The 26,261-nt window shown below is 37.7% G+C and overlaps 1 protein-coding gene across 3 annotated transcripts in view; it reads right to left on the reverse strand.

Annotated features, from left to right (window-relative positions):
• ADCY1 (adenylate cyclase 1) overlaps positions 1–26,261 on the reverse strand; it is a 146,067-nt gene that overhangs the window by 53,409 nt on the left and 66,397 nt on the right. For all 3 annotated transcript variants that reach the window (XM_085220008.1, XM_085220009.1, XM_085220010.1), the window contains exons 4-7: positions 24,827–24,938; positions 13,558–13,685; positions 3,955–4,113; positions 2,492–2,633 (exon numbers count right to left, since the gene is read on the reverse strand). In XM_085220008.1, the coding sequence (XP_085076134.1) occupies positions 2,492–2,633; positions 3,955–4,113; positions 13,558–13,685; positions 24,827–24,938 (541 nt within the window). The remainder of the gene's footprint in view (positions 1–2,491; positions 2,634–3,954; positions 4,114–13,557; positions 13,686–24,826; positions 24,939–26,261) is intronic.

Genomic DNA, 26,261 nt, shown 5'->3' on the forward strand with positions numbered 1-26,261 from the left:
TGACCACTGTTTTATGCATTAGAGTTGAGAGAACAGTTTCAATATGTAGTGGCTGCATTTATCCCCTTCTCCCTCTTCTTGTCGTTGTCCACCAACATGTCCAAAATTTTCCTAAAATTTAATTCTTATTTGCCATCTAAATGCAAAATGAAGCCTGACATGTAATGTGGGAAATGAAATATCATAATGCTGTGGGAGTCAAAACAGTGATTAAAACAAAGCAAACAATTGTAGCTGCAGTCAGTAACATATCTATCTTAATGAATCCTTCTTTATGATTTTGCTTGAAGTTTTGGTGGAATTTTTGGGGGGACTTGTTAAATTTAGGAACTAATCTTATCTTCAAGAAAGCTAACAAAAAATCTCACTGGTGATGGAAACAGAATATAGCCCACTGGTTTGCTCTATTTTCTTTCATAAAATACATGAACAAATCTAATTGTATGTAGCAGCAGAAGAATAAAATAAGGAAGAAGAATGAAATAATTTCAAGAAGAATATCTCTCTAAAAACAAGTTGTGTTAGAAGAAGCACACAGTAAGACAGCCTCATAGCAGCCTTCTAAGGATAAAACAACAGAACTTTTCGTTCCTAGAACCAGAAAACTCTGGTGACCTGATTTCCAACACTTCCAAGAAATCTCCACAAATCATCAAATTCACATTAGAAAACTGACTATAAACCTGACATTCAAGGTAATTTGTTTTTCTTTGTTTTCTTTTTGTTAAACACCTGTTAGTAGAAGTTTAGTAACACCCTCAAGAACAGGCCTTTTAATTTACTTTAAAGCTTCATCTTTGTTTTTGTACTTACTTTCAGACCTGATTATTAAAATCTACTCTACAGATCAAAATCCTGAATGAAACTTGTTTGGGCGTCTCAGAAAATAAGGGTAAAAGATTTGTATTCTAACTTTTCTAGCTCAAAAAGTATAAAGAACAGTAAAGACCTTCTCAACATGTAAACATATTATGCCAATTAACTAAGAGAAGCTTGATTTATGCTGACAATATTTGAACAAACTAATTATGTTTAAATGATAACTATGGACTTGCAAGATGTCCTACTTAAGTCACACATGTGGTTTTTTACAGTATAAAGGTTGTCCTAAATATGATTATTTCTTATGTTGTTTTAACTCATGAATACTAATGGAATGAAGTTTTCGGATTTGAGGTGTCACTAACTGATTGAGGAAGAAAGAAGTAACTGAATGAAGCTGCTTAAAGGTCACCAACTTCACCACATGCTAACACGCAATTACCATCACATTGTTGGGACTTTCCTTATTCTGAAGATCCATCTAGAATGAGGAGTCACAGCCATTTCTATCAATGTCGCTAAATCCTGAACATCTAAGAAGTGAAGTTCCTGCTCAAATGAGCTAAAATCTTCTCTTACCTTGTTCTTTTCACACTTTCAATTCTCTGTTCTCCTCCAAAAGGAAGAAAAGAGCAGGAAACATTATTGTTCCTTGCAGTTCTGCCCACTTACTTCTCTTCCCCCAGTGGTTTTCCAGGGGTCTGACAAAAGGAATAGGCTGAAGGGAGAGGGGAGCATAAAATCTGGGGGGAAGGTGGCTGTGATAGGAAAGAGATCACTACGTCCAATGCAGTAGACTGAGGTGGCAGAACGAGGAGGGAAAATTATTTTTAATTTGTCATGAGCAGCTCAGCTTAGCAGGAGAAAGTGCATGCTTTGGTCAATAAATATATTATTTGTTGCAATCATCTTAGGAAACTTACTCGACTTGAGCATAAATAATTGATCTGTGGTACACTGGTGTATATCTATTTGAAAGCGCAATGGTTGACTCCTGCCTCTTCCTCTGACATAGATAAAAAGACTTATGTTCTGCAGCTTGGCAAGATCTCTAGATTTTCAGGGAATGTTGGTTCAATTACTACTGAATTCATTTAACCATCCTTTCTGCTAAGGGCATGACGTGTCTGAAAATACTAGTTTTTCTGCATCTATTCATTAGGGATTCCTACAGGCCTAGCAAGGGAGTCACCAGTATCACAAGTGGTTGTATAAGGTGTTATGGGGGCATGAGTAAAATGACATGGCAATATGGGAATGAAAGAGCAAAGAAAAGTAGCCAAGCTGTCAAGCATTAGTGATCTGAAGGAGCCTTTTGAAGGGAAGTGAAATAGGTATGAACTAAATTTTTGGACTGATGTATCTTCTTTCTGATACAATGATTACAATATCTTAATAAACCAAAATTTTAATATTTTTGTGGAGTAAAGTGAGTAGTTACTGTAATTTTAAAATTCATTGATAATCTTCTCAAGGTATTGTACAAGGTTAGCTTTTTTTTTTTTTTTGGACTTCCTGTGTCAGTATTAAAAAAAAAAAAAAAATCTAATTTGAAGCTTTCTTTTAGAAAGAAGAAATGCCAGTATTGCCTCTGTTTTCAGAGTATCACAGAACAGTTGTTAAGCTACAAAATCATGCTACAAAATAACCTAGAATTTGTGGAGCCTACCTTTCTCCTGTGGGATGGCACAATAAAGTATGTTTCAATATTATGTTTCTTCAAGAAACTATTCCTTTCATGGCCATATCCTGGTTCTACTTCATAGTCCCCATTTAGGCACTCTAGGGTGGTCTTTGTAATATGAACCTTCCTGGAGAGAAAAATAGGACGTTCTTTAAAGCAGTGATATGTCACTAGTTGCTACTGTGCAAAAGATCATAATAGGATCTGTACCTTTACCCACATAAATTATAAAGTATTTCTAGCAAAGTGGTAACTGCAATATCTCCAAAGGTTTGCAGACTCCTTGATTGGTACAAAGTGGAAGTCTGCACATCATCTTTCATATTGTGTAATTTTGTTAATTTAGCTTGCTGTCTGTTGTGGGGAAAAAAAACCTCCAAGCCTCTTATGTGCATAAAAGATAAAATGTTTGTTCTTCTCATCCTGTTTCCCTTAACAATTCTCAAATGCATTGTTTACTTACTCTGTTTTATGGGCAAATTTCTCATCCACTATACTTGGGAAGCACAGCCATTTTTGACACATGTGAGTCTGCATATACAGAAAACTGTCTTCACATTTTCTCCTGAAAGATCATTCATATTTGAAATGACTTTCTACAAGATATCTGAAAAGCTGTTACAAATTTTTTTTTTTTTTTTTAACTGAGAAGCCTCAAGGTAAGGAATACTCAGAAACACTGTCTAAACTGTCTCAAACATATGTAGCAAAAAGAAATTCAATCAGACAGAAAAATGAAGAGGCTCCATTGTTCTCCTATTCAGAATATAAAAATCTTGTAAAAATCTAACAAAGATTGGAAGATTGTAGTTCAAATGCAACTTGCATACAGATGCGTAGTGATGCACTGTGTCCACTTAAATTGAGTCCAAGGCTGTCCAAGGACTACTTAAAATTCTCAGACATGCCTCATGGAATGGCTGCAGGTTTATGTACTACTGTTTCATTTGCAGACACATGATGGATATCTGAACATGTAATCAGATATTTTCTTTTGGTAGCAGACAACTAGTTTTGACTATTTGTCCTTGTAAATAGAGTAAGGAACATATGTTTCTTTCTGTGTACAAATCCAAAACTTCCTGAAATGTTTAGGGAGCTTTAGTTTTATAACTTGAAATGATTATGAAAGTCTAGCACTTTTACTTTCCTAGTGCTGTCTTACTCCTTCTCTTTATATGTGGCAGTTTCTAAAAAGGAGTTTGGAAAACACTTACAAAGAGAACTTTTTCTGCTTCTTCTCAAAATTTTACTTCCAATCTTTTATGAACAAGAACTTCAAAGTCATTTGCACAGTTCCACAGGAGATAATGCAGTGACTGCTCTTACTGTACACAACTCTCCACCCTTCTTATCAATAGCAAGTACAGTGCGAATGGTACGAAGAAGGAAATTATCCACCTATATGGGTCTCTGGTTCTTTTTCTGTAGGTCTTTCTCAGACTTACCCAGGCAATCCTCCAGCTTCCATTACATTGGCTAAAGTAACATCATTTGACCAGACATCGTATTGCCATTTTCGGAGACCTAGGACCCCACAAAGCACCCTTCCTGTATGTAATCCAACTCTCATGTTGAGATCAACCTCTGTGGCTTCTGCAACAGATCTGGAATATATAGCATCAGAATATAAGTCTTTAGACAATACCATTACTCTTATTTTCTTTTTCAGTGCTTTCCCCAAAGTTAATAATTATATGCATGATTTGAGAAATGACTTTATTAGGAATATAGGACAAAAATACGATGAAACTACTAAATTGGTGCAAGATCAGTAGATGAGTGATAATAAACATTCATGTATTTCCAAAGCCTTGGAAGAGTGACACAGAAATCACCTCTAACTATGGCTAACTATGGACCACAACCCATAAATTAAAGCTACACTTCAGAGATTTTCATTGTACACCTGGAAAAGGAGGAATTAATTGGTGAAATCATTATTAAAAGCGTTTTGATTTTGATGCCATTGTAAGGGAGTATTGTTTGCGAAGTATGTTCTCACTCTACAATGACCTGTGAATGTTGAAAAGGATCCTTGAAACTAATAATCTTACATAGTTCATGAAGAGATAATGCTGTGCATAAATCTTTGCAGTTTATCCTGCTGCGAAGGCATGTGGAATTTCACATTTAAGTTGCAGTCCAAAAGCAGACATAATGAGAAAATAAACAAGCTACCTAATTTATGTAATATTTAATTTTCTGTAGGTTTCTAAATTTAAACTTTCCAAGGCATTTAATAGAAGTCCTTAAACTCATACTCTGGCTATATTTTATCCTTACCTTTCATTGGCCAGCATGCTTTTAAAAATATCATCAAACCACAAGAGATGGAGATCTTTAGAAGAACTTTGCAGCTGTTTTAGGGGTAGCACTCATATTTATCTCTTGTATAGTTGTACTTTAAAAGATATAATTAATTGAAAGGGCACGTGCAGCATAGGACAAGGTGAAAGGTGAATTGCTGCTGAACTACATGCCATGTCAGCCCTCACTAATGCGGGTAACTGTGGAAATCTATTGTCACTACAGGAAATCTAGGCCTGACACAATTTTCAGTCATATTTAATGCAACAGAAGAGAGAGACTTATGCACAGCTTTCTAATACATTAAGTATTTCCTTGTCCTATTTTTATCTACTGAAAGTTGATCTTTCATTATACAGTATCTGCTTGCAGGCAAACCTTAAATACGACTCCAAGGAGTTATTGTTACACTGCTTCCTATGTGCACTGTGTGCTTGACAAAGCCCCAAGGAAAAGAAAGGAGGTAATGAGACAAGCCACCCAACGATAACTTTCTCTTCACCCATGCACATGCACTGTGCCATTAACTGAGTGAGCTTGTACCAAGACCATAGCATGTAGCCTGCAAGCCAAATCATTTCAGCATTAAGGCTTGCTCACTTGTGTATGTTCTGCTGGTTAACTAAAATAGTATATAATTCATAGAATCATAGAATCACCAAGGTTGGAAAAGACCCACAGGATCACTCAGTCCAACCATCCACTGTTCACCAATAGCAAAACCATGGCTATACCATGTCCCTCATTGCAACTCCAAACATTCCTTGAACACCTCCAGGGCTGGTGACTCCACCACCTCCCTGGGCAGCCCATTCCAGTGCCTGACTATTCTTTCAGAGAAGTAGTATTTCCTAGCACCCAGACTGAATCTCCCCTGGCACAGCTTGAAGCCATTTCACCACCATACCTACAATAGTGTGACTTTTCCTATTTGCAGATTAAAGTTAAAAAAAACTTTTCATTTAAAACAGTCTATAAAATCTCATGGTAAACATACATGAAAATACAGTGAAGTTTCAGTGAAAAAACTATTCCAGATGCTCTCTTTCTTTGTCCCAGCTTGCTCGCCTGCTTGTAGAAATTTCAATATTAGAACAAAATAAATAAAAAGAAATGAGCAGAGAAATACAACATGAATTATCATATTCCTTGCTTAAAAAGGCTAGACTGCACCAACGAACCGTAAAGACTATTAAAACATTTTATACTGAACAAAATAGTTCCCAAGTGTAAAATCTGAATCTTGAAAACATTTCTCACTTTTTTTTTCTTTTTCTTTTTTTTTATTTTTTTCTTTCTCCAGAAACTACAGCATGTCTCAGGGGAGATTTCAACATTAAATTTGAGTTAGAAAAAGTGTCTTATGAGCTATTTATTACAATTTTGAATTTGCTTTGAAGACTATTCTCCTTTCTGTGCAGTTAATTTTCATGAATATACTCCACTGAACTACAAAAAAGAAGGAATGTAAGTAATTTATGAAGAATAAATTTCAAATATAAAATCAGAGCAGTACTACAAACAGCATCAACTTTTGTGTACTATTTGGTCTTTCATTTATTTTAGGCCCCAAAATATCTGCATAGAAATAGATGTTTACTCATTAATGAATAGACAAGATTATTTGTTCAGTTACATACATGTGATTTTTATTTATGCACAGTTCAAAAATAACAATGCTGTCTAAACGAAAGGAATTATGCTAATCTTCCTGAATATGTCTGGGTCAGATCTGCTTCAGCGTCATTAGGAATTGGCTACTTCTTGGATATCAAGGACAAAGAATGTCTTTTTGTTAATTGTCTCCATATTGGAATAATTTGAACTAGTCTGCTAGTTATGCTACAAAAGCCATGCTGAAGGGAACATTGTTAAAATTAACATTTTCATGGAAAGTACAAACCACACAACAAACACACCATAGGGCAGATTTATATTACCTTACATAACCATCTTTGGAAGGCAGACATATGAAAGTATCACAGAATCACAGAATGGCCAGGGTTGGAAGGGACCTCAAGGATCATGAAGCTCCAACCCCCTGCCACATGCAGGGCCACCAACCTCCCCATTTAATACCAGACCAGGCTGCTCAGGGCCCCATCCAGCCTGGCCTTGAACTCCTCCAGGGATGGACGGGGCATCCACAGCCTCTCTGGGCAGCTGTTCCACACCTCACCACTCTCTCTGTAAAGAATTTCCCCCTGACATCCAACCTAAATCTCCCCTCCCTCAACTTAAAATGTTAAATTTTTCATCAACCAGAATAACTAAGTCCTTCTCAGGATGGCTACTATCAAGGATTTCTTCTCCCAGTTTGTATATGTATCTGGGATTACCTCGACCTAAGTGTAAAATGTTGCATTTTGCTTTGTTGCCCTCTGGATGCCAATCCTTCCTTTTGCTGTACTAACTGCACTACTTAGATTGGTGTCATCACTAAACTTGCTAACGGTACCCTCAATCGCATCTTCTATGCCATTGATAAAGATGTTAAGAGTACTGGACCCAGGACAGATCCCCAGGGCACACAGCTGATTACCGAATTCCACCTAAACATAGAGCCATTGATCACAAGCCTTCCAACCAATTCCTTATCCACCTAATATTCCATCCCTCAAATCTGTATCTCTCCAATTTAGAGATAAGGATGTGGTGGGGGACAATGTCAAAGGCTTTGCACAAGTCCAGGCAGATGACATTGGTCACCTTCAGTTTGTCCATCAATACTTTCACTCCATCACAGAAGGCCACCAGATTCATCAGGCAAGACCTCCCCTTGGTAAAGCCATGCTGACTGTCTCAGATCACCTGCTCATCCCTCATGTGTTTTAACATGTCTTCTAGGAAGACCTGTTCCATGATCTCAGGCACAGTGGTGAAGCTCATTGACCTGTAGTTCCCCAGGTCCTCCTTCCTCCCTTTCTTGTAAATGGGAGTGACGTTTCCTTTTTTCCAGTCCCTGGGGACTTCATCCAACAGCCATGACTTTTCAAATATGATGGTGAGCAGCTCAGCAACCACATCAGCCAGCTCCTTTAGGACACTGGGATGCATGTCATCTGGCCCCATAAACTTGTATACATTCAGTCTCATGGGGTAGTCTCGGACTTGCTCTGCCCTTATAGAGGAGGGGGAGTTTGCTCACCCAGTTCCCACATAGAGGTTTAGGGATAGGAGAATCCTGGCTGCTATTGAAGACTGAAGTGAAGAACTCATTTTGTACCTCCATATCTGATGTAACCTTTACTGCGATGGTGGTGAGACATTAGAACAGATTGCACAGAGATGTTATGGATATCTTCTTCCTGGAGTCAACAAGGCCAGTTGGATGGGGCTCGTGGGTCTAGTGGTCTAGTGGGAGGTGTCCCTGCCTATAGCAGAGGGCAGATGATCTTAAAGGTTCTTTCCAACCCAAAACATTCTACGATTCCTTAGTCAAGGGAATGAGTATAATCAAAATGTACCATTTATGTAATGATACAAATGATTACAGGATCCCATTACATTTTTAATAAGTTTATGAATGTTAACCTCAATACCTGTACCAGTATTTATATCCTGTTCACCCAGATTCCCTCCCTGTTTCTATTTGGAAACAGCACAGTTCATTTCTTGCCCTTGGAGTAGAAAGAAAATATAACACTGTCTGCTTTGTTTAATTGCTTGTTTGATTGTTTGCAACCCATAAGGGGTAGTTTCATTCCAACCATACCATCATAAGATTTACACCTCTATTTTATCTGCTCAGCATATTTTCCAAACAAAATAATCTGGGAAATCCGTCTTCTAGATTTTGTGTTTATGAATGAGTGAAAAGTTTTTTCCTAATCTTCAGCAAAGCCTGTTTTCCAGCTCTGAAGCTCTTTGTGGACTTGACTTATCCACACACTCCTGACAGCAAGAGACCTGGAGCCAGAAAACACCAAAAAATTGAACAGATGATACTCCATTTGCAGTAAAAGAAAAAATATAATGAAGAGTAAGTGTTCTTGGAATGCACCATCTTCCTGTTCTCTAGCATAATCAGAACTGGTAATTTGATTTTACTAAGGAGAGAAATATGCATTGAACCTGGATATTGCAGTCCTTACTGGCAAAACTGCAGGGGGCAGAAGGGACTTCTAGAGATCAAGTCCAATGCCTCAGCTAAACTAGGCTCCCTACAGTAGGTCACAAAGGTAGGTGTCAAGATAAGTCATGAATACCTCCAAAGAAGGAGACTCCCCAATCTCTCTGTGCAGCCAGTTTCAGTATTCTGTCACCCTCATTGTGAAGGAGTTCTACATATTTGTGAGGAACTTCCTATGTTCCAGTTTTTTGCCATTGTTCCTGGTCTTATCACTACACACCACTGAGAAGAGTCTGAGCTCATCCAATTTCCTCCTGTAGGAATGTTACTCACGCTCCTAATTCCTCCTCCTTCTCCTTCTCCCCCTTCTCTTCCTCCTCCTCCTCCTCATCCTCATCATCATAACGGAATCATTGTGCATACATACAGAGGATCATAGAATGGCCTGGGTTGAAAGGACTATAATGATCATCTAGTTCCAACCCCCTGCTATGTGCAGGATCACCAACTACCAGATCAGGCTGCCCAGAGCCACATACAGCCTGGTCTTGAATGCTTCCAGGGAGATGGGGCATCCACAACCTCTCTCTACAACATGTTCCAGTGCTAACCCTAACCTCTGAGTGAAAAACTTCCTCCTACTGTCAAACCTAAACCTCCTTGTCTTAGTTTAAAAGCATTCCCCCTTGTCCTATCACTATCCACCCTTGTAAACAGCCTTTCCCCCTCCTGTTTACACACTCCTTTCAAGTATTGGAAGGCCACAATGCGGTCTCCCTGGAGATTTCTCTTTTCCAAGCTAAACAAGCCCAATTCCCTCAACCTTTCCCTCAATGGACAGACTGGAAGGAGCAATCCTTTAGGGTAGCCCTGCAGAGAAGGACCTGGGAGTCCTTGTGGGTGAAAAACTTAACATGAGCCAGCAGTGTGCTCCTGCAGCTTGGAAGGCAAATGGTATCCTGGGCTCCATCAGAAGAGGAGTGGCCAGCAGGGACAGGGAGGTGATTGTCCACGTCTACTCAGCCCTTAGGCCCCATCTGGAGTGCTGTGTCCAGGTATGGAGCCCCCAGTACAAGAAAGACAGAGGGGTGTTGGAGAGGGTCCAGAGGAGAGCCATGAAGATGATCAGAGGGCTGGAGCACCTCCCCTACGAAGACAGGCTGAGGGAGCTGGGCTTGTTCAGCCTGGAGGAAAGAAGGCTGTGGAGTAACCTAATTGCAGCCCAGTATCTAAAGGGAGCCTACAAACAGGAGAGGAACCAACTCTCTGAAAGGGTAGATAACAACAGAACAAGGGGAAATGGTTTTAGGTTGAGGGAGGGAAGATTGAGGTTGGATGCCAGAGAGAAGTTCTTTAGAGAGAGAGTGGTGAGGTGCTGGAACGGGCTGCAAGGAGAGGCTGTGGATGTCCCGTCCCTGGATGTGTTCAAGGCCAGGTTGGATGGGAACCTGAGCAGCCTGGTCAGAGGTTGGTGGCCCTGCATGTGGTAGGGGGGGAGTATTGGAGCTTAATGATCCTTGAGGTCCCTTCCAACCCAGAACATTCTGTGATTCTTTCCTCATAGAAGAGGTGTTTCAGCCCTCTGATCATCTTAGTGGCCCTCCTCTGGAACCAGCTGCAAGAGCTCTAGAAATTCAATAACCCTCAATAAATGTAGTCTCTATGTTGTCCTCCCCCCCAGTGCTCTGCACTCTGATTACCAAGTCTGAAATCTTCCAAATTAAGATGTCTTTAAAAAATAAAATATTTTTATTTAATATAAAATATTAATATTGTCCATATTAATATTTTGCTAATATTTTCCATCAATTATATTCTACTACAATTTCTAAAGAATCACAGAATTGCTGAGTTTTAAAACCCAGCTGCATTTTGAATATCTCCAGAAATGCAAAATCCACACCATCCCTCTGTAACTTCCCCAGTATTTAACTGCTTTCACAGTAATTATTTTTTAATGTTTAGGCAGGGATTCCTATATTTAAGTTTTATTTGCCCATTGCTTTTTATTCTGACTCTGGATATTACTTGATAAAAAATTGACTTCACCCTCTTTGCACTTTTTTTTTTTTTTTAAGATACTTGATATTTGTACTGTTATCTTCCAGGCTGAACAGTCCAAGAGGAATCTTTCCTTTTTAATACAACTCCTTTTTCAAATTTTATATTATCATGAAAGCAGCCGTACAAAGGAAACATTTCTATTATTGATCATACCGAAAATTTAAAAAATGGAAAATCAGGAGGCTGTATCATTACCATTATTTGTATGCATGAAAGGCAACATAACTCATGAAATTAATGATTAATACTAGGCTTAAAAGAGGATGAAAGCAGCAGCTACTGCTTTCCGTGGATTAAAAAAAGTCTACTGAAAATGTGTAGAGGGCTTGTTCTAAAACCCAAGGTCTTTCTTATAAATGTAATATGGAAGAAGTCTTAAGCACAACATGAAGATTTAGGATCTCCTGATTATTTCAGGATTTCTCTATGCACTGTGTTATGTATAACTTCAGATGTTATAGGGAATAAAATGTGATTCTTTTAGGATTTTGTTATCATAGATGATCATATATTATCATAGATTACAAAGTGTTTTGTCGGTTTTACAATGTTTACAAAGATAATGTGAGCTTATATTTAACGAGGAGAAGATGGATTTGTTTACCCAATGCTTGAGTTTATAAGTAAATTAACATTATAATAGAAACCACATGATAGAACTGAAAATGGGAATTAGCCTTCATTTAAGTACTTCTCTCATTTTTAGTTCTTCAAAATCCTCTACAAAGAAAGATCAGTGAATCCAGGTTCACTGAAATATTTAAGGTTGATCTGCAGGAACAGAAGCATGTGGTAAAGTATTAGCTGTGTTTGAACAAACAGCTATGACTTCCACAGAGACAAAACAACTTGCTTGTAAAAGAGATTCAGTGAACTCAGTGAGCAGATCACGTTACCATCCTGTACAAAACCAAAACGTTGCACAAGTAATTATCATCTACATTTGGGAAAGCATTTGCTTTGTGTGTTTACCTGTATGTGTCTGTGTGTTTACCTGTATGCATATGTGTCCACACATACAAATGTATGGCATAGAAAACATGTGACAGACTCAAAACAGAAATAGTAAAGAAGGCAGAATGTTCCAAATGTTCGGCATGGGAATTTTTAAGAAAATGGCTTTTAAGTCTCTCTCTCATTGACTAAATCCCACAGCTTCCTACTCCAATTACCTGAGGAATAACGAATACTCATATTTTATTAAAATAAATAGGTATATAATTTACTGGGGAGGAGGAAGTATTTCTTTGTGGTCTAATTCGCAAAGACCTAAACGTGACTTTAAAATTTGTCTTTGGAATTAAGTAGAAATTAGTAGAAATTAGTAGAAGTCAGTGGGAAAGACCAATACAAAAAAAGAATTTGTTGAATATCTTTGGAGTGCTATTCTGTATTACAACATGAAACAAAGATAAATCTATATGATACTGCAGTATGTTTCTATTTTGTTTCTCATAGCACTCAAGCGTAACTGAGGAGTAACTGCAGTAGTAAAATGCACATTTTGAACTCATAAATGTTATGTTTGTTTGCTCTACAAGACCCTGTATTTCTGCATTTAATACTTCACTGTAGTTTTAAATTGAGATTATACTGAGGTTTATTCAATTCTACAGTGAATAAACAGGCTTTCTTTTTGTGCAGCTCTAAAACTTTGGGATTAAAGTGAGCAGAAGAACCCTGAGTCAAATCCATATCCCCAGCAGCCAGAAGACAAGGTACTTATTTTATTAAAGAGAGGTACTGCAAACAGTGACCAAACTCCTTACAATTCAGAACTAAGGCCCTGATGTGACATACTTTTGCAGCAAGAAGTAGTCAATATACCAGAACAGCAACCCCATCCCAAATGTAATAATAAAAACACTGTGCTGACTAGTATTAATTATATACAGAATTAATGAGTTCACTCTCTTCTAAAGACTCTCTCTAAAACACATGCACAAACAGATGCACAGAGTAAGGCAGTAGCGAAGAAATCTCTTTACTCCTTCCCTCCCAAGCAATTAAATAGATCTCCAGCTGTCGCTAAAAGCTCATTCACAGTTCTCTCGCATTCACTTTTTAATCTTGGTTTAAAAAAAAAAAAAGATCAAAGAGGAGAGCTCAAGCATAAAAAGAATCCTTATCAGCAGAGCAAGTTTCACACTACATTTCTGAAAAGCACACTAAATTTAAATGAAAGATTTAAACACGATGCGGAAAGGAGAAAACAGCAAGCTATCATTTTAGGAATGCAAGCACATGCAAACACATGCAACCTGTATAAATCAGGACCAGCTTTGATTTTCGCATACTGGTAAGTGAAATGAACAGTGTAAATACAAGAACTCAAGATTCCTTTATTTGTGTTAAATAACAACTAAAATATGTCATTTCTCATGATCTTTCAAATCCCTGTCAATACAAATACGCACCCTCTCCATATTCATGCTTCTGTACATTTTCCCTCACAGTGAGGAAGTGGATTCAAAAATTGGTGCCTAGAATTATGCTTTGTGAAACAGTAGTTGTGACTTGAAAGCAATAGGATACAGTGTTAGGTGGGCAATGCTACCAAGTTGCTACAGCACTCTTTTCCACATTCACCAAGTGCAATACTTACGTGATGGTGTCAATCATATCCAGTCCCATTTCAACACAGCAATGGGCATGGTCCGTTTTGGGTTGGGTTAAGCCTGATACACAATAGTAACAGTCACCTAGGATTTTTATTCTTCTGCAGTGATTTTCCTTTAATAAAAACAGAATGGGAAAAGTTTTACTGCTCACAGAAATAGTCTAATATTTACAGGAGAAAATATTCTCCAATAACACAATCATTCAGAGAATCCTTTTGCATTTACAGGAACAAATTTAGGGTTCATGAAATCTGGGTTCCTTGTACAGAACAGCTGACATACACATATCTATCAATGTAGGCTGCTCCGAAAGTACTGTCGTTTTATTTCCTTGGAAACTACAACAGATACAAAGGGAACAATAGCACTATAAAGAAAATTCTCAGCTACAAAATACTGTTTTTCATCATAGTCACCACCGTTAGCTATGCATTTTCACCACCATGAATGAGTGATGTAGGTCACTGCTGTCAGAGTGGCCACTGCTGAAATGCACCACCCACCTCTTCACTGCACTGACATCCATTATTTGGTCTTTATAAACATTCAGCAAGCATTGTAAATGGGTGACATGTTTTTGACATGGAGGAATTAAATTACACACCTTTGCTTCATCTGTCCTTCTTTGTCAGACACCATTTTGTCAGGCTCTCTCTCTTTTGCATAGCAACAGAAGTTAATAGAATTTTGGCAGAAAGGTTCAACCTGTACTGCCACACCATCAACATCTGCCTCTGACATTATGGGCCAACTTAAGAAAGGAAACACTACTGTCATAGGAGGCCTGACTAATCTATACACATATTCTGGAGATAAGGCCCACTGATCAACACACACACAGGGTAACATTACAGTTCGGAATAAAATTTTTTCCTTGTCATCATATTAGTTCAATGTTTGCAGTGAGACTTCATTTCTGCATCAGTCCAAACCAAATATTGGGAGCCAAAAAACTATTCAATATCAGGAAAACTTTGCATTCCAAGACAATGTGTTTATCTGCAAAAGAATGCACATTTATGCATTCCTAATGTGTAAATCACAACTTAAAATACAGCATGATTGCTGTTCTGCATGACACACTTGCAGATCAGAAGAGATAGTCACTTTGTATTATCATTTAATTTATCTCCTGCTTGTACATAACGCAAGATCTGCAATCATATTCCTGACTAAATCACTCCCATTTTGAAAAAGCAATGGGATGTGAAAATTACCATATCAGTCTGAGCAGAAGGTTCGTTCCAGAAGAAACAACATAAGAAAATGCCTTTAACAAAGCAGTACCTTTGACGAATAAGGTACAAAGAGATATCAACAGGTGACAGTATACAACACAGTTAGACTTCTAATCTTTTAGTATATGGTAGGAAAAAGTATAAGAATTCAAGGAATCCAACTTCCACAATTGGGACTATGCAGATAAGTGATTTACAGAAGCAGCTCTTGTGAATACGATGAGAAAAGATTAATAAAAACAATTCAACCTGCCCTCCTTTCTTTTATAAGACAGACTTGCCTTCAGCAGCAGAAAAAGAAAAGAAAGATGGGGTTTTTAAACTGGAAAAAGATGACCTAATTATACCATTTCAGCTTCTCAAACAGCACATTTTCTCATCCAGTCCTCTGCCTACAAGAATCAAAACCTTCCTGATGTAGCCACAATATCCTCTGTTCAGGCATAAAAGAGGTGATAACGCTGGCAAAATTCATTTACTTTTTTTTTTTTCCAGGTTCACATTAATTAAGCATTAAATGCACAAAATGAATCAAAGAAACAAGTCATCTTTTTGGGTACACTTAACTAGCACAGAGTTCTTTCTTAAAAGAGGCTACTTAGAATTTCTTCTGCTGCACAACATGACTTTAACACTATTTTTCACTGCATATATATTAAGGAATGTAAGCATAATTATTCCAGAAGCATTAGAATTAGGGCCTTAGAGTGCTCCTGCAGCTGATGGCCACAAGCTGTCTCACCAGTTTTACATGGAGATCTAATTTAGTGTTTTGAGATCCTTGTCTGAGTGGTATTGTGTAAGTAAAGACTATTGATAAAGGAAAAATGATATGCAAACCTCAAAATCCATCCTGACACAAACAGTCTTTCCAGCACAAAGCTTTTTGACAGAAACAACTAAGTTTTTTTAGTAGAAACTACAAGATGATACTGCCCAAATAAGCCATTTTAAAAAAATTGTGGGCAAATCTTGAACAAGTAGAAGATACTAAGTAGTTAAGGCTATCCAAAATAACTAGTTCTGTCCCACAAGGCAAAAATCTCCATAAAGCTCTTCAAATTCAGTATGCAGTCTGTGGAGGGGCAATGACTATTCAACCCAACAGAAAAATATTCAGAAAAGTCATTATCCGGGCCAGATTACTGGAATATGTATGTGTTCATTGATAAGTGTTCTCTCTGCTTCAGTGTTTATGTCCAAAATGACTCATTTCAAATTCCTTGGTTTTCTGGGAGCACTATTGTGCTATAGATCAGTACCTCATCTTGGAGAGGTACAGTACCTACTCTTGGAGAGGTTGCTCCAAGAGTAAAATCTCCTACTTATTTCCATGTAAACTACAACAAATACAAAGAGTACATCATTATTTGTGAGATCAAGTTCTCAGTTACAAAATAGAGCCTGTAACTTTTATGAGGACTGATATTCAAATTAACAAAACAAATCTATTTCCTTTCTTTGTTTTGTTTCCTCAGAAACTTCCAATCCCTTGACTCAATATTTTTCAAATTTGTGACAGTGATGAATTCAAATGTGACGGTTATAAATTCTAGTCACAGATGATACACACAATGCCTGTTTAGAAACAGCAGATAATTTGCTTTTATGCACACAATAAAAAGCTCAAGAGACTACTAGAACTGCATTGGCCAGGCAGCTCGCCCACCGTAGTCCCTTACAAATAGATTTTTAAGCAGTTCTGCAGAACTCCTTTGGGCACAGCTGCCAGTCTCTTGAACAGGGGTAGTGTAATGGATAAGGCTATCCAAGTAAACAACTGTTTGTTAAATAAATAGATCAAAAATAAAGTCTCAATCAAGGTTCCAAACTCAGTGCATAACTTTCTGGGGAAAAAAAACAGTAAAAAAAAAAAAAAAAAACCAGTAAAAAATTGCTCTAAAAAGCAACAACACAACAGTACGAAACAGACGGTTCAGTATTTTCTTAACATTTTGAAGAGAATGCACTAAAAAGGAAATCTTCAGTGGCTCAGTTTCTCTACTCTCTCCTGGAGTCTCTCTATCCTCTGACTCCAGGAGGATATTTGCAAACTATGAGAGTTGAAGAAAGAATATTCATAATCCTTTTGGATGCTTCATTGTTGTCAAGAGCTTCCTTACTGTGGCCAGGCAGTATCACGGAGGAAGGGTCCATTGTTGCTCTCCCTTACAAATATATTAATAGAATCACGAAGTGGCTTGAGATGGAAGAAACCTTGAAAATCACTGAGTTTCAGCCCCTTTGCCGCAGACAGGGATGCTACCCACTGGATCCCACCCACATTGTCCAGGACCCCATCCAACAAGGTCTTCAACTCCTTCAGGGAAAGGGCATTCACAACATCTCTGGGCAACCTGTTCCAGTGCCTCATCACCCTCTGGGCAAAACATTTCTTTCTAACATTAATTCTAAATCTCCCTTCTTTTGGGTTAAAACCATTCTCCCTTGTCCTATCAGTCAGTTTCCCTCCCATTTCTAGGCTTCCATTAAGAATAGAAAGAAGCAATGAGGCCTCCCCAGAGCCTTCTCCACGCTGAACAAGCCCAGATCCCTCGGCCTTTCTTTATGATAGAGGTGCTCCAGCCTTCTGGTCATCTTTGTAGACCTCCTCTGGATCTGATCCAAAGGTCCAAGTCTTTCTACTGCTGAGGGCCCTGGGCCTGCATGTAGTCATTCTGATGGGGCTTCACAAGGATGGAAAAAGAGAACAATGATCTCCCTCATCCTACTGGCCATCTCTTTTTTGATTTAGCCCAGCATACAGTTGGCTTTCCAGGCTGCATGTGCATACTATTGGCTCATATAAAGTTTTTCATCCATGAGAATTCTCAAGTCCTTTTCTGCTGGGCTACTCTCAAGGAGTTTTTTTCCCCTCAGTCTGTACTCATGTCTGGGACTTAACCAACCTAGGTGCAGCATCTTGCACTTGGACTTGTTAAACATCATTAAGTTCACATATGTCCACTTGTCAAGCTTGCCCAGGCCCCTTTGAATGGCATCCTTCCTGTATGAACTACACCACTTAAGTTAGTGCCAGCGAGTTTTCTGATGAATGTACACTTCATTCCACTGCCTATGCAACTGATAGAGATGCTAAAGGGCACTGCTCCCAAGGCAGTTTCCTGAGGGATACCACTCCTCACTGGCCTCTGCCTGGACTTTGGAACACTGACTGCTACTCTCTGGCTGTGGACAGCCAACCAATTCCTTATTCATTGAATAGTTCATCCTTGAAGTACGAATGCCTGCAATTTAGAGGTAAGGACGTGGTGTGGGATCAAATCAAAGGCCTCACAGAAGCATGCTTAGATGGCATTTGTTAGTCTTCCTTTGTTGACTGATGCAGTCATTCCATCACAGAACACAATCAGATTGGTCAGGCATGACTTGTCTTTGGTGCAGCCAAGGTCATTCAATTGACCAAGAGAAAGATTAATGACTATGAAAAAAAGAAGCCATCACAGATGACACATTAGTGTTTTCCTCTCCTATTTTCCCCTCCACTTTTTTCCTCCATTCTAGGAGTACAAGTTGGGTTATGCCTCATTCCGAAGGCTTCCTCTAAGCAGCCTGCCATGTTCAGAGTGGAACTACTTGTATTAGTTAGGCAAATGGGATCAAATTCTCAGTTCATATTAATCAGCATGGCATCATGCGCTTTGGGTTAGCTACATTAAATTATACTAACTGCCCCTCTAATCCTCAGGGAATCAAGTCTATTTTAATATTCCAGGCCAAAAAGATTACAGTTCTCGAGTGAAGACAGTATGAAATAACTATTGGGAAAAAAAAATAATGCCACAATCTCTAGTATACCCTGATGACATAAAACAGTAAAATACAGTATTTATCTGTCTTCTCAAACCAAGAACTTCATTCCAAAGAGGTCAGTGAAACATATGGAGACTTGAATAAAGACATGATAGAAGTAACTACTGTGGCATATTTTCAGTGTGCATAGTAGGTACAGCATATTTATCATATCATTCTAAAGTGCTATTAATCTCAACAACTAATTGGCTTAGTAAGTTTTGAATTGCCCTATTAGCAAATTTATATAGTTAAATAATAAACATAAACTCATAAGTTTACGTTACAGATGTGTATAAAGAAAGAAATTCTGAGAAAGTATTTAAAGCATCTACTAAAATTGAAATCAAGTCCATTCAATTTTACATTTTTTTTCCATTAGATTGGAACAGAAGTGGGCAAAAAAATATTTTGGGTAACACACTGCACAAATATATGTATGCATACATATGCATGTATACATGCATAGGCATAGTTTGCAAATTCACTTACACTCTCACAAGCATAAACAACATTCAGTAAGACAAGTTTGAATATTCATCCAGTGAACCAATAATATACTACTCAGCCTGACAGTAGCATTGGTCTAGAAGCACGTTTTGATGCCCTTCTTTTAAAGCGTTTGAACACAGCCTAACAGAAGATCTTTGAGTGCGGATACCTGTTGCCTTCATTGCTAGTCTAATCCTTCTGTTACACAGATGGATAGTCAATCACACTGCTCCAAACACCTTTGGAAATGCATGTATAGCATTATATCATTAAAGAAATGGGTAAGGACAAGTAATCCTCTTTCAGGGTCTTAGAAGGACAGGCAGCAAATTGAATGAAATTAATCAGATGGCTTTGCAGTGCAACTGAGCAACGTAATACCAAGTTATTAAAGTTCAGCAAACTGTGAGAAAGAGAGATCTTTTAGAAGAGATCAACTTATGCTTCTCATATTTGCACTTCTCTATCACATTTAATTCTATTATTAAACAACAACAAGAGACGAGTTATAATATGATGTTAATACACTTATATAGAGATAATAAGCTTTTGAAATCTGCCTGGCCAATTAGAAATTTTTATGGATTCCTCTCAGTTACTGCATGAACATTCTAGTATTTCTTTTACTCAAGTCTTAAGCTGTGAGTTTAAAATCAGAAATGATCATTCTAGTTACCTTTTAATAGAATAATGCCTGCAAATAGTAACTTCAACTACCTATATAGTTCTTGCACATCTCCTTGTCTCAGCATTAAGAACCTTGAGCATGAGCTAACTGCAATGTTTATACTGATTTATCTACTTGCAAATGAAGAAAGATTTCAGCAAGAATATTTTACACAACCATCATGACTGATAAACATGCTTGTCTACTAGAAAACTTTCATTAAGTATTCTTTAACACACAGTTTTCTTATGTAGAGAAATACCCAAGGAGAAAAAAACCCTAAACAAATTCACTATAAAAAGCAGAAAGACTAAGCTCTAAATTTCAGGAAACTGATATGTTCCCCAGTTTCATATACCACAACAGAGAGGATTTAAAAAACTGTCACTTTTGTGCACTAGCTAAAAACATGAAATTCAATCATACTCTAAACAAAAAATCATGGTAGAAGTTCAAGATCTAATCACTGGAAACATCCATTCCTCTCAGTTTGCAAGAATTACTGAAAAAAGATCACTTGAGAAGAACTAGCAAGACATCATATCCATCTGACTACAAAGAAAGTAGTCTTCAGAAAGACTTGATGGAGATAAAAAAAATCTTATTGAAATGAGCAGAGCTGACTGCTCTGAGGATAGCAGTGCTGGCCTCCCTCACAAGATGTGTGGTCCAGGCTGAGAAGTCCCCCCGCCATGCCTTGCTATGCTCTGTGTAGCAGATCTGCATAAGGGCATAAGACTCTAGCCAAGACCATGTATGAAGAGTACATTAGACAGCCAAAGTGTGCATCTGAGCTCTTCAGTTCTGCTTCTGGAGAAGCAAAATTGCTTCTGGCAGGTTGTTAACCAGGCAAAGAACAGATCTCACCCAACCGGTGAAGCAGATCTCTGGCTGTACAGCACTCCTCATAAAGCAGCCTAGCTCTAAGAGGTGTTCCCTCTTCAGTGTCTGGCCCTTATATGAGCTCAGGGTGGCTCCAGTCTGAGTCTATCCCCTTCTGGTCATGTGGGGTGCATAGGTGCAGTTTGCCTGGCTCCCTAGGCCATCCCTTCACCACATGAATCACCAGTTCAAGCCACGATATAACAGTTCCCCCACAGCTATGAACCAGATTAATGTGAACCAAATAAAGTGAAACTAGCACTTCTGGAGTGTAATTAGGCATCGATCTTGGATGACACACATTGAACTCCATAAATAACTTTCTCTGTGATGACTTCAGAAGGAGTGTTTGGGTATAGATGTTCACACTGCATGTATATGGAACTGATCAAAATAATCCATCAAAGTCCTATAACACTACGTCATAAAGCAAATTATCAGCTACAAAGCACTTTTTTTCAGCATAGTCACCATCATTAGCTAAGCATTTTCATCAGTGGTGAATGAAAGCCTATATTCCATGTTCTTAAAAATCTGCACTGGCAGAATTGACTCACTGTCATTGTCACCACTGCTGAAACATACCACTCACCACCTTACTGTGCTAACATCCACTGTTTGATCTCCATACACATTTAGCAAATGCTGGTAAATGTCTGCAAATGCCATTTTTTCAGCATGGAGGAATTCAAGATTCTATGATTCAATGATACACCTTTTCTTCATATACACTTCCATGTCAGACGCCATTTTTTCAGACTGCACAGCAACAGAATATAGCAGAATTTTGGCAGGAACATTCAATCTCTATCTCCACATCAGCAACATTATCATCTGACATACAAAGCCAAGATAATGAGTGGAATTACATTCAGAGCAGCGCTTGTATCATAACGGGAAGAATCAAAGCTTCATTTACTTTTGTATGTGCTTTAAAAATTCAATAGAAAAAATTAATAAGAGAGTATTTGTTTACTGTAATCTATTTGACCTTTCAAGACACCTTTCTGAAGTGTTTGAACAGGGCGCTAGCTGCAGTGTGCTAGCTAATCTGGTCTAGGCTCCTTTTTCCCACAAAATGTTGGACCTAATGATGTTTCTGGTCCCATCCAACCTGGGCCATCCTAAGAGTCTAAAATCAATGTGTCTAGAGACAACAACATTACAAGCACTTCAGTAACCAGACATATTGATGAATTCTGAAGCATTCAAAACAGTTGTTCTCCATGTAGATTCTCCAATGAATGTCTAGGGTGAAATTATGCTCTTGCAAGGATACCAGCATCGTTATACATTTTTGTCTAGCATTATTTTTTTGATACTTCTTTTCCTTCATTTGTAGTAACTGAAGTTGACTCAAATGTTTTTAGAAATAAGACAATGTCATATAAAAACACAACTACCTAAGAATTCACTTTTCTCTTTAAGAAATTGACCCAACAATGTTATTGTGAAAACATAAGACCTTTTCTCTCTATTAAAAAAATGTACAAGTAAGCATTTGAAAGAGTTTGAAAGAGAGAAAAACAGCAAGCTGAAATTCTCTGTCATAAGCTGTTACTCTCTGAAATACAGTTCCAGCTGTATATCAAAAGCAGCAGGAAAACTGAAAAATCTAATGCCTCAAGCCATAAATTAACTTCTAAATGTTGGAAGGACAAACTCCTTTAGGATTAAACTGTCCTAGATCTCTCAAGATATTTCTATGTTTCTCTGAAACACCTTTAACAGGCCAAATTTAGAGTCATGCTGTCAAAAAGCAAAAGCAAAGACTATTCATACCAAGTATCAAGGTGCCAAAATACCTAGATTCTTCATGAGATTCTCAGCAAATACATGTAGGATAACACTTTCTGACTCCTGGCACTATGCTTCCCACAAAGTATTTTTATAGCATTTTGTTTAAACTTTTCTGTTTTAAAACATTACAGTTGTAAGACAGGACAATTGTTGTACTACAACTACCTCATCCTGAGAAGCAGCAGCACACAGCATGCATGCTCACAGATCACACTATAGGCACTGCAGAGATCATATCTATCACCATTACCTTTTTCTTTAAGTTCCCTGCAGTTTCTTACTTCATCATTTTGAATACTAAAAAGCACAGCACTGTTTTTAAATTAACCCAGTTTTCTGTTTTGACCTAATAATGAATATCTAGAAGATGTTTTAACTAGGAAATCAGAATCCTTCTGAAAAAGTACAGCTGTCAGCACATTTTTTTCTGAATGCAAGAGTCAATACAAAGTTTGCATTTACCACAGCAGAAGTAAAGAAAATCATACATTTTATCTTTAATCACAGCCTGATGCAGCACAGTATGAATAAGAAGGAGTTGTAAATAATGGTTCTTTCATACGTAGCTGAAAGAAGCCTGGAGATGAATTTGGAATGAAAATACAAATTTGGAAAGACCAAGTATACAGGCTGAACAGAAAGCAGTTGTTTTTTTTTCCTAATCTTAATTCTGTCTCTAATCTGCTTCTTCCCCATCAAACAATGACCTCACATTGTGAGCTAGTACCTGCCTGGTTCCTGGCTTCAGATGTCACCTCCAGTCAGCTGTATGAGGCCAGAGGTAAAGGGGGAGCATGGTGCAGTAGCCCTTTCTCTGGCTTTAGTGCCATGCTGCATGTCAATGGCATGGGTGTATCTATGTGTCTGTTGTGTCACAGAGCTCGTATGCTTTTACATTGCCTTAAGTTTAATGGCTAAGATAACTACAAATGAAAACACTGTAAATTTTTAAAGAGCTTACTAAATGACTTGTTGCTGTTTGGAGGAAATATTCTCTATTGAACATAAGATAAACAGCTAATTAAGATATTCAAGCTTCTGCCAATGATCAGCTATATGGCAATACCTTTTATTTCGAACCTACACGTCTCTGAAGTGCTCTAGGAAGGGGTCCATGCTTCCTGTGAGGAACTGACAGGATTTCGACTGATTAATTAGTTGCACAAAGTCTTTTTGTTGTTGTTATTATAAAAAAAAAAAAAATCCACCTTCATTCTTTCTCTACTCAGCATCTAACCTATTGTACTGCTTTTCTTGAGAAAAGGGAACACACAGCTTTTCCTCTCTGTTCTGACTTGAACAGATTGCAAATCAAGAGACTTTTTGTTCAAGAGACTTGAACAAAATATGATCTGCTCTGGGGAGAGAGAATAGGCCTTCCTCAACCCTGGCATCTTATGCAGTAGAAGGCTTTGTTTGCCTTTTAGAGAGGAATTCTAATGTTCGTAGATTTCAGATCTCTTTTGGAAGATTATAAGTGAATTTGGACTATGTGGATGCTGTATGATGGAACTGAAGAAATATGTTCTCTAGGCTGCTGCATAGAGTCAGAAGATACGATAATTAGACAATGGAGAAACATAATTTATGTAGAGGTGTTACTTGTCAGAAATTAGGGCTCTGAGGACTAGAATAGCAAACAAGATAGAATCAAAGAAATTTTGTTTTCTTCATTGGGAAAACACATTTATAAGTGTAATTTGAAACCAGGTTTGACAACATTTTCAGGAGCATGCATTTTTCTCATTTCTTGTAAAATGCCTATGGTATTATTAGACTTTAGGGCAAGGAACATTCCACTCAAATTCTTTTTCCTTGGGATTCTGGCACAAATTTAAATGCAATTGTCAAAACATAAGTATCAGTAATAATATAAATCCCATTTTGCCTTTCTGAAAAAAAAAAAAAAACGAAAAACAAAACAACCTAATTTCTGTGACAAGAAGTGTCATCTGTGTTGAACTGATTTGAGTCTCTAGTGTCTTACCATCACAGAAAGTAGTTTTACACTGTACCTTGAATAGAATTAATTTCTATTGTTTTTTTTTCCATACAGATAAGAAATTTTAATATTGAAATATCTCTCTTATCTCTAATTTTTCTGCAGCCAAGACCAATGAAGAATTCTGTTGACCTCCAAAGAAACATAAGAAAAAATATTTTTGAAAGCAAATTAAGCTCCTTTCCTAAACATTTAGATTTGCTGTTTACTCTACAGAATATTAATAAAAAATTGGAGCATTAGAAACTTGTAACGCATGGGCTAAAGCAGTCTATTACAGATCAGATTTCTAACATATTTAACTCACGCATCACCATTCAGAAAGGAATTTCAAGCAGACTAAAAAAAATTGTACTTACGGTAGCTAACTCATCAAATTTGCCGAAGAGCTCATTTAGCAGCTTCACCAGCTCTTGGGCAGTGCACTGCGATGCCAAACTAGTAAATCCCACAATGTCTGCAAACAAAATGCTGTAAAGAAGGAAGAAGACACAGAGATATCAGTACAAAAGAAATCTTCACATTCTCTTTCATAGCAAGAATGGGACCCAACATGCAAACTCAAACAAAGCACAGAACGATATCAAAAGTGCTGCTCGGAATAAAGCCAGTATAGATCTGAAGCAGCGAACTAAAAAGAGGTTGGTGCTGATGCCTATTGTAGACAACCATGATAATCTCTTCAGTGCCTACATACTTATCTGACAAGTTCATAGGACAAAGAACCTCGTTCAAGAGTTTCCCCTCTGAGCACTTCAGGAACAAAATTCCTTCTGCTCTTTACAGATGCATTCTATTCAGCTTGATTTATCTCTTTGTGCAGTTCCGCAGCCAAACTGACAAACCTTGCTTGAGGCTTACTGTATACAGAAGTCATGACCAAGTACTGAAAGACTCGTATATTGTAGCTCTGTGATGTAGTTTTGCTGCTCGCCTGTTAGGAGCTAGCATCTGCAGTGTCAGTCATGACTTCTCTGTACTGTGCTACATGGTTCAGATAAGTGTCAAGATTCCACCAATTCTCAGCAAGTTTTTAATGTCCAAAAGCTTAATCTATTTTAATAATTCCTACCTGTCTGTGAGGACAAGATACTTCCAAGGAAAATAAATACTACAGTGATAGAGAACATAATAATTGTTGTGTAGATTCTGAACCTCAAGTGAATCTGGAGCTATTTAGACCCTAAGTAATTCCATAGACTCAAACCCCACTGCAGAAAACTAATATTTTTACCCAACACCTAGACAATAAATATCAAGGAAGTCTTTCTTTATGCAAATGCTAACAAGCAATCCCATCCCACATAACCTAAGTATGCTTGACGTAGTATAAAACTTCTCTCCCAAACTGAACATTTAAGTTAAACATTACATACTATCCCTTAATATGCTGTCTCTGTTTAGATAAAATGACAGGTGATAAAAAGATAGAACTAAGATGTTACTGCTTTCTAGTAACAAAGTCTGAAGTTTCCCTTGAAGCCACAAAAACAAACAAACAAACAAACAAACAAACAAACAAACAAGTGATACAGTTCCCAGCTCAGCCTGTGCTTCCCTCAATTCATTGAATCTAGCTGATAAAATCCCTTCTCTACCAGAGCAAATAAGGTAAGGGATCTCAGCACAAAACCAACTAATTCTGAGTTAAAGGGCTTTAATTTACAAACAAAGCCTGTATGTTGCCCTGTTAACCCTTAGGTCACTTTCTCCACTCTCGTTTATTCTATTTTTTGAAACTATTACTCAAGACTTTCTTGGTACAGGGGAAAAATAGCTATTTCATTCTATGCT

The sequence above is a fragment of the Meleagris gallopavo genome, chromosome 3, assembly GCF_905368555.1.
Source record: "Meleagris gallopavo chromosome 3, MGAL_WU_HG_1.1, whole genome shotgun sequence".
NCBI classification, from domain to species: Eukaryota; Metazoa; Chordata; class Aves; order Galliformes; family Phasianidae; genus Meleagris; species Meleagris gallopavo.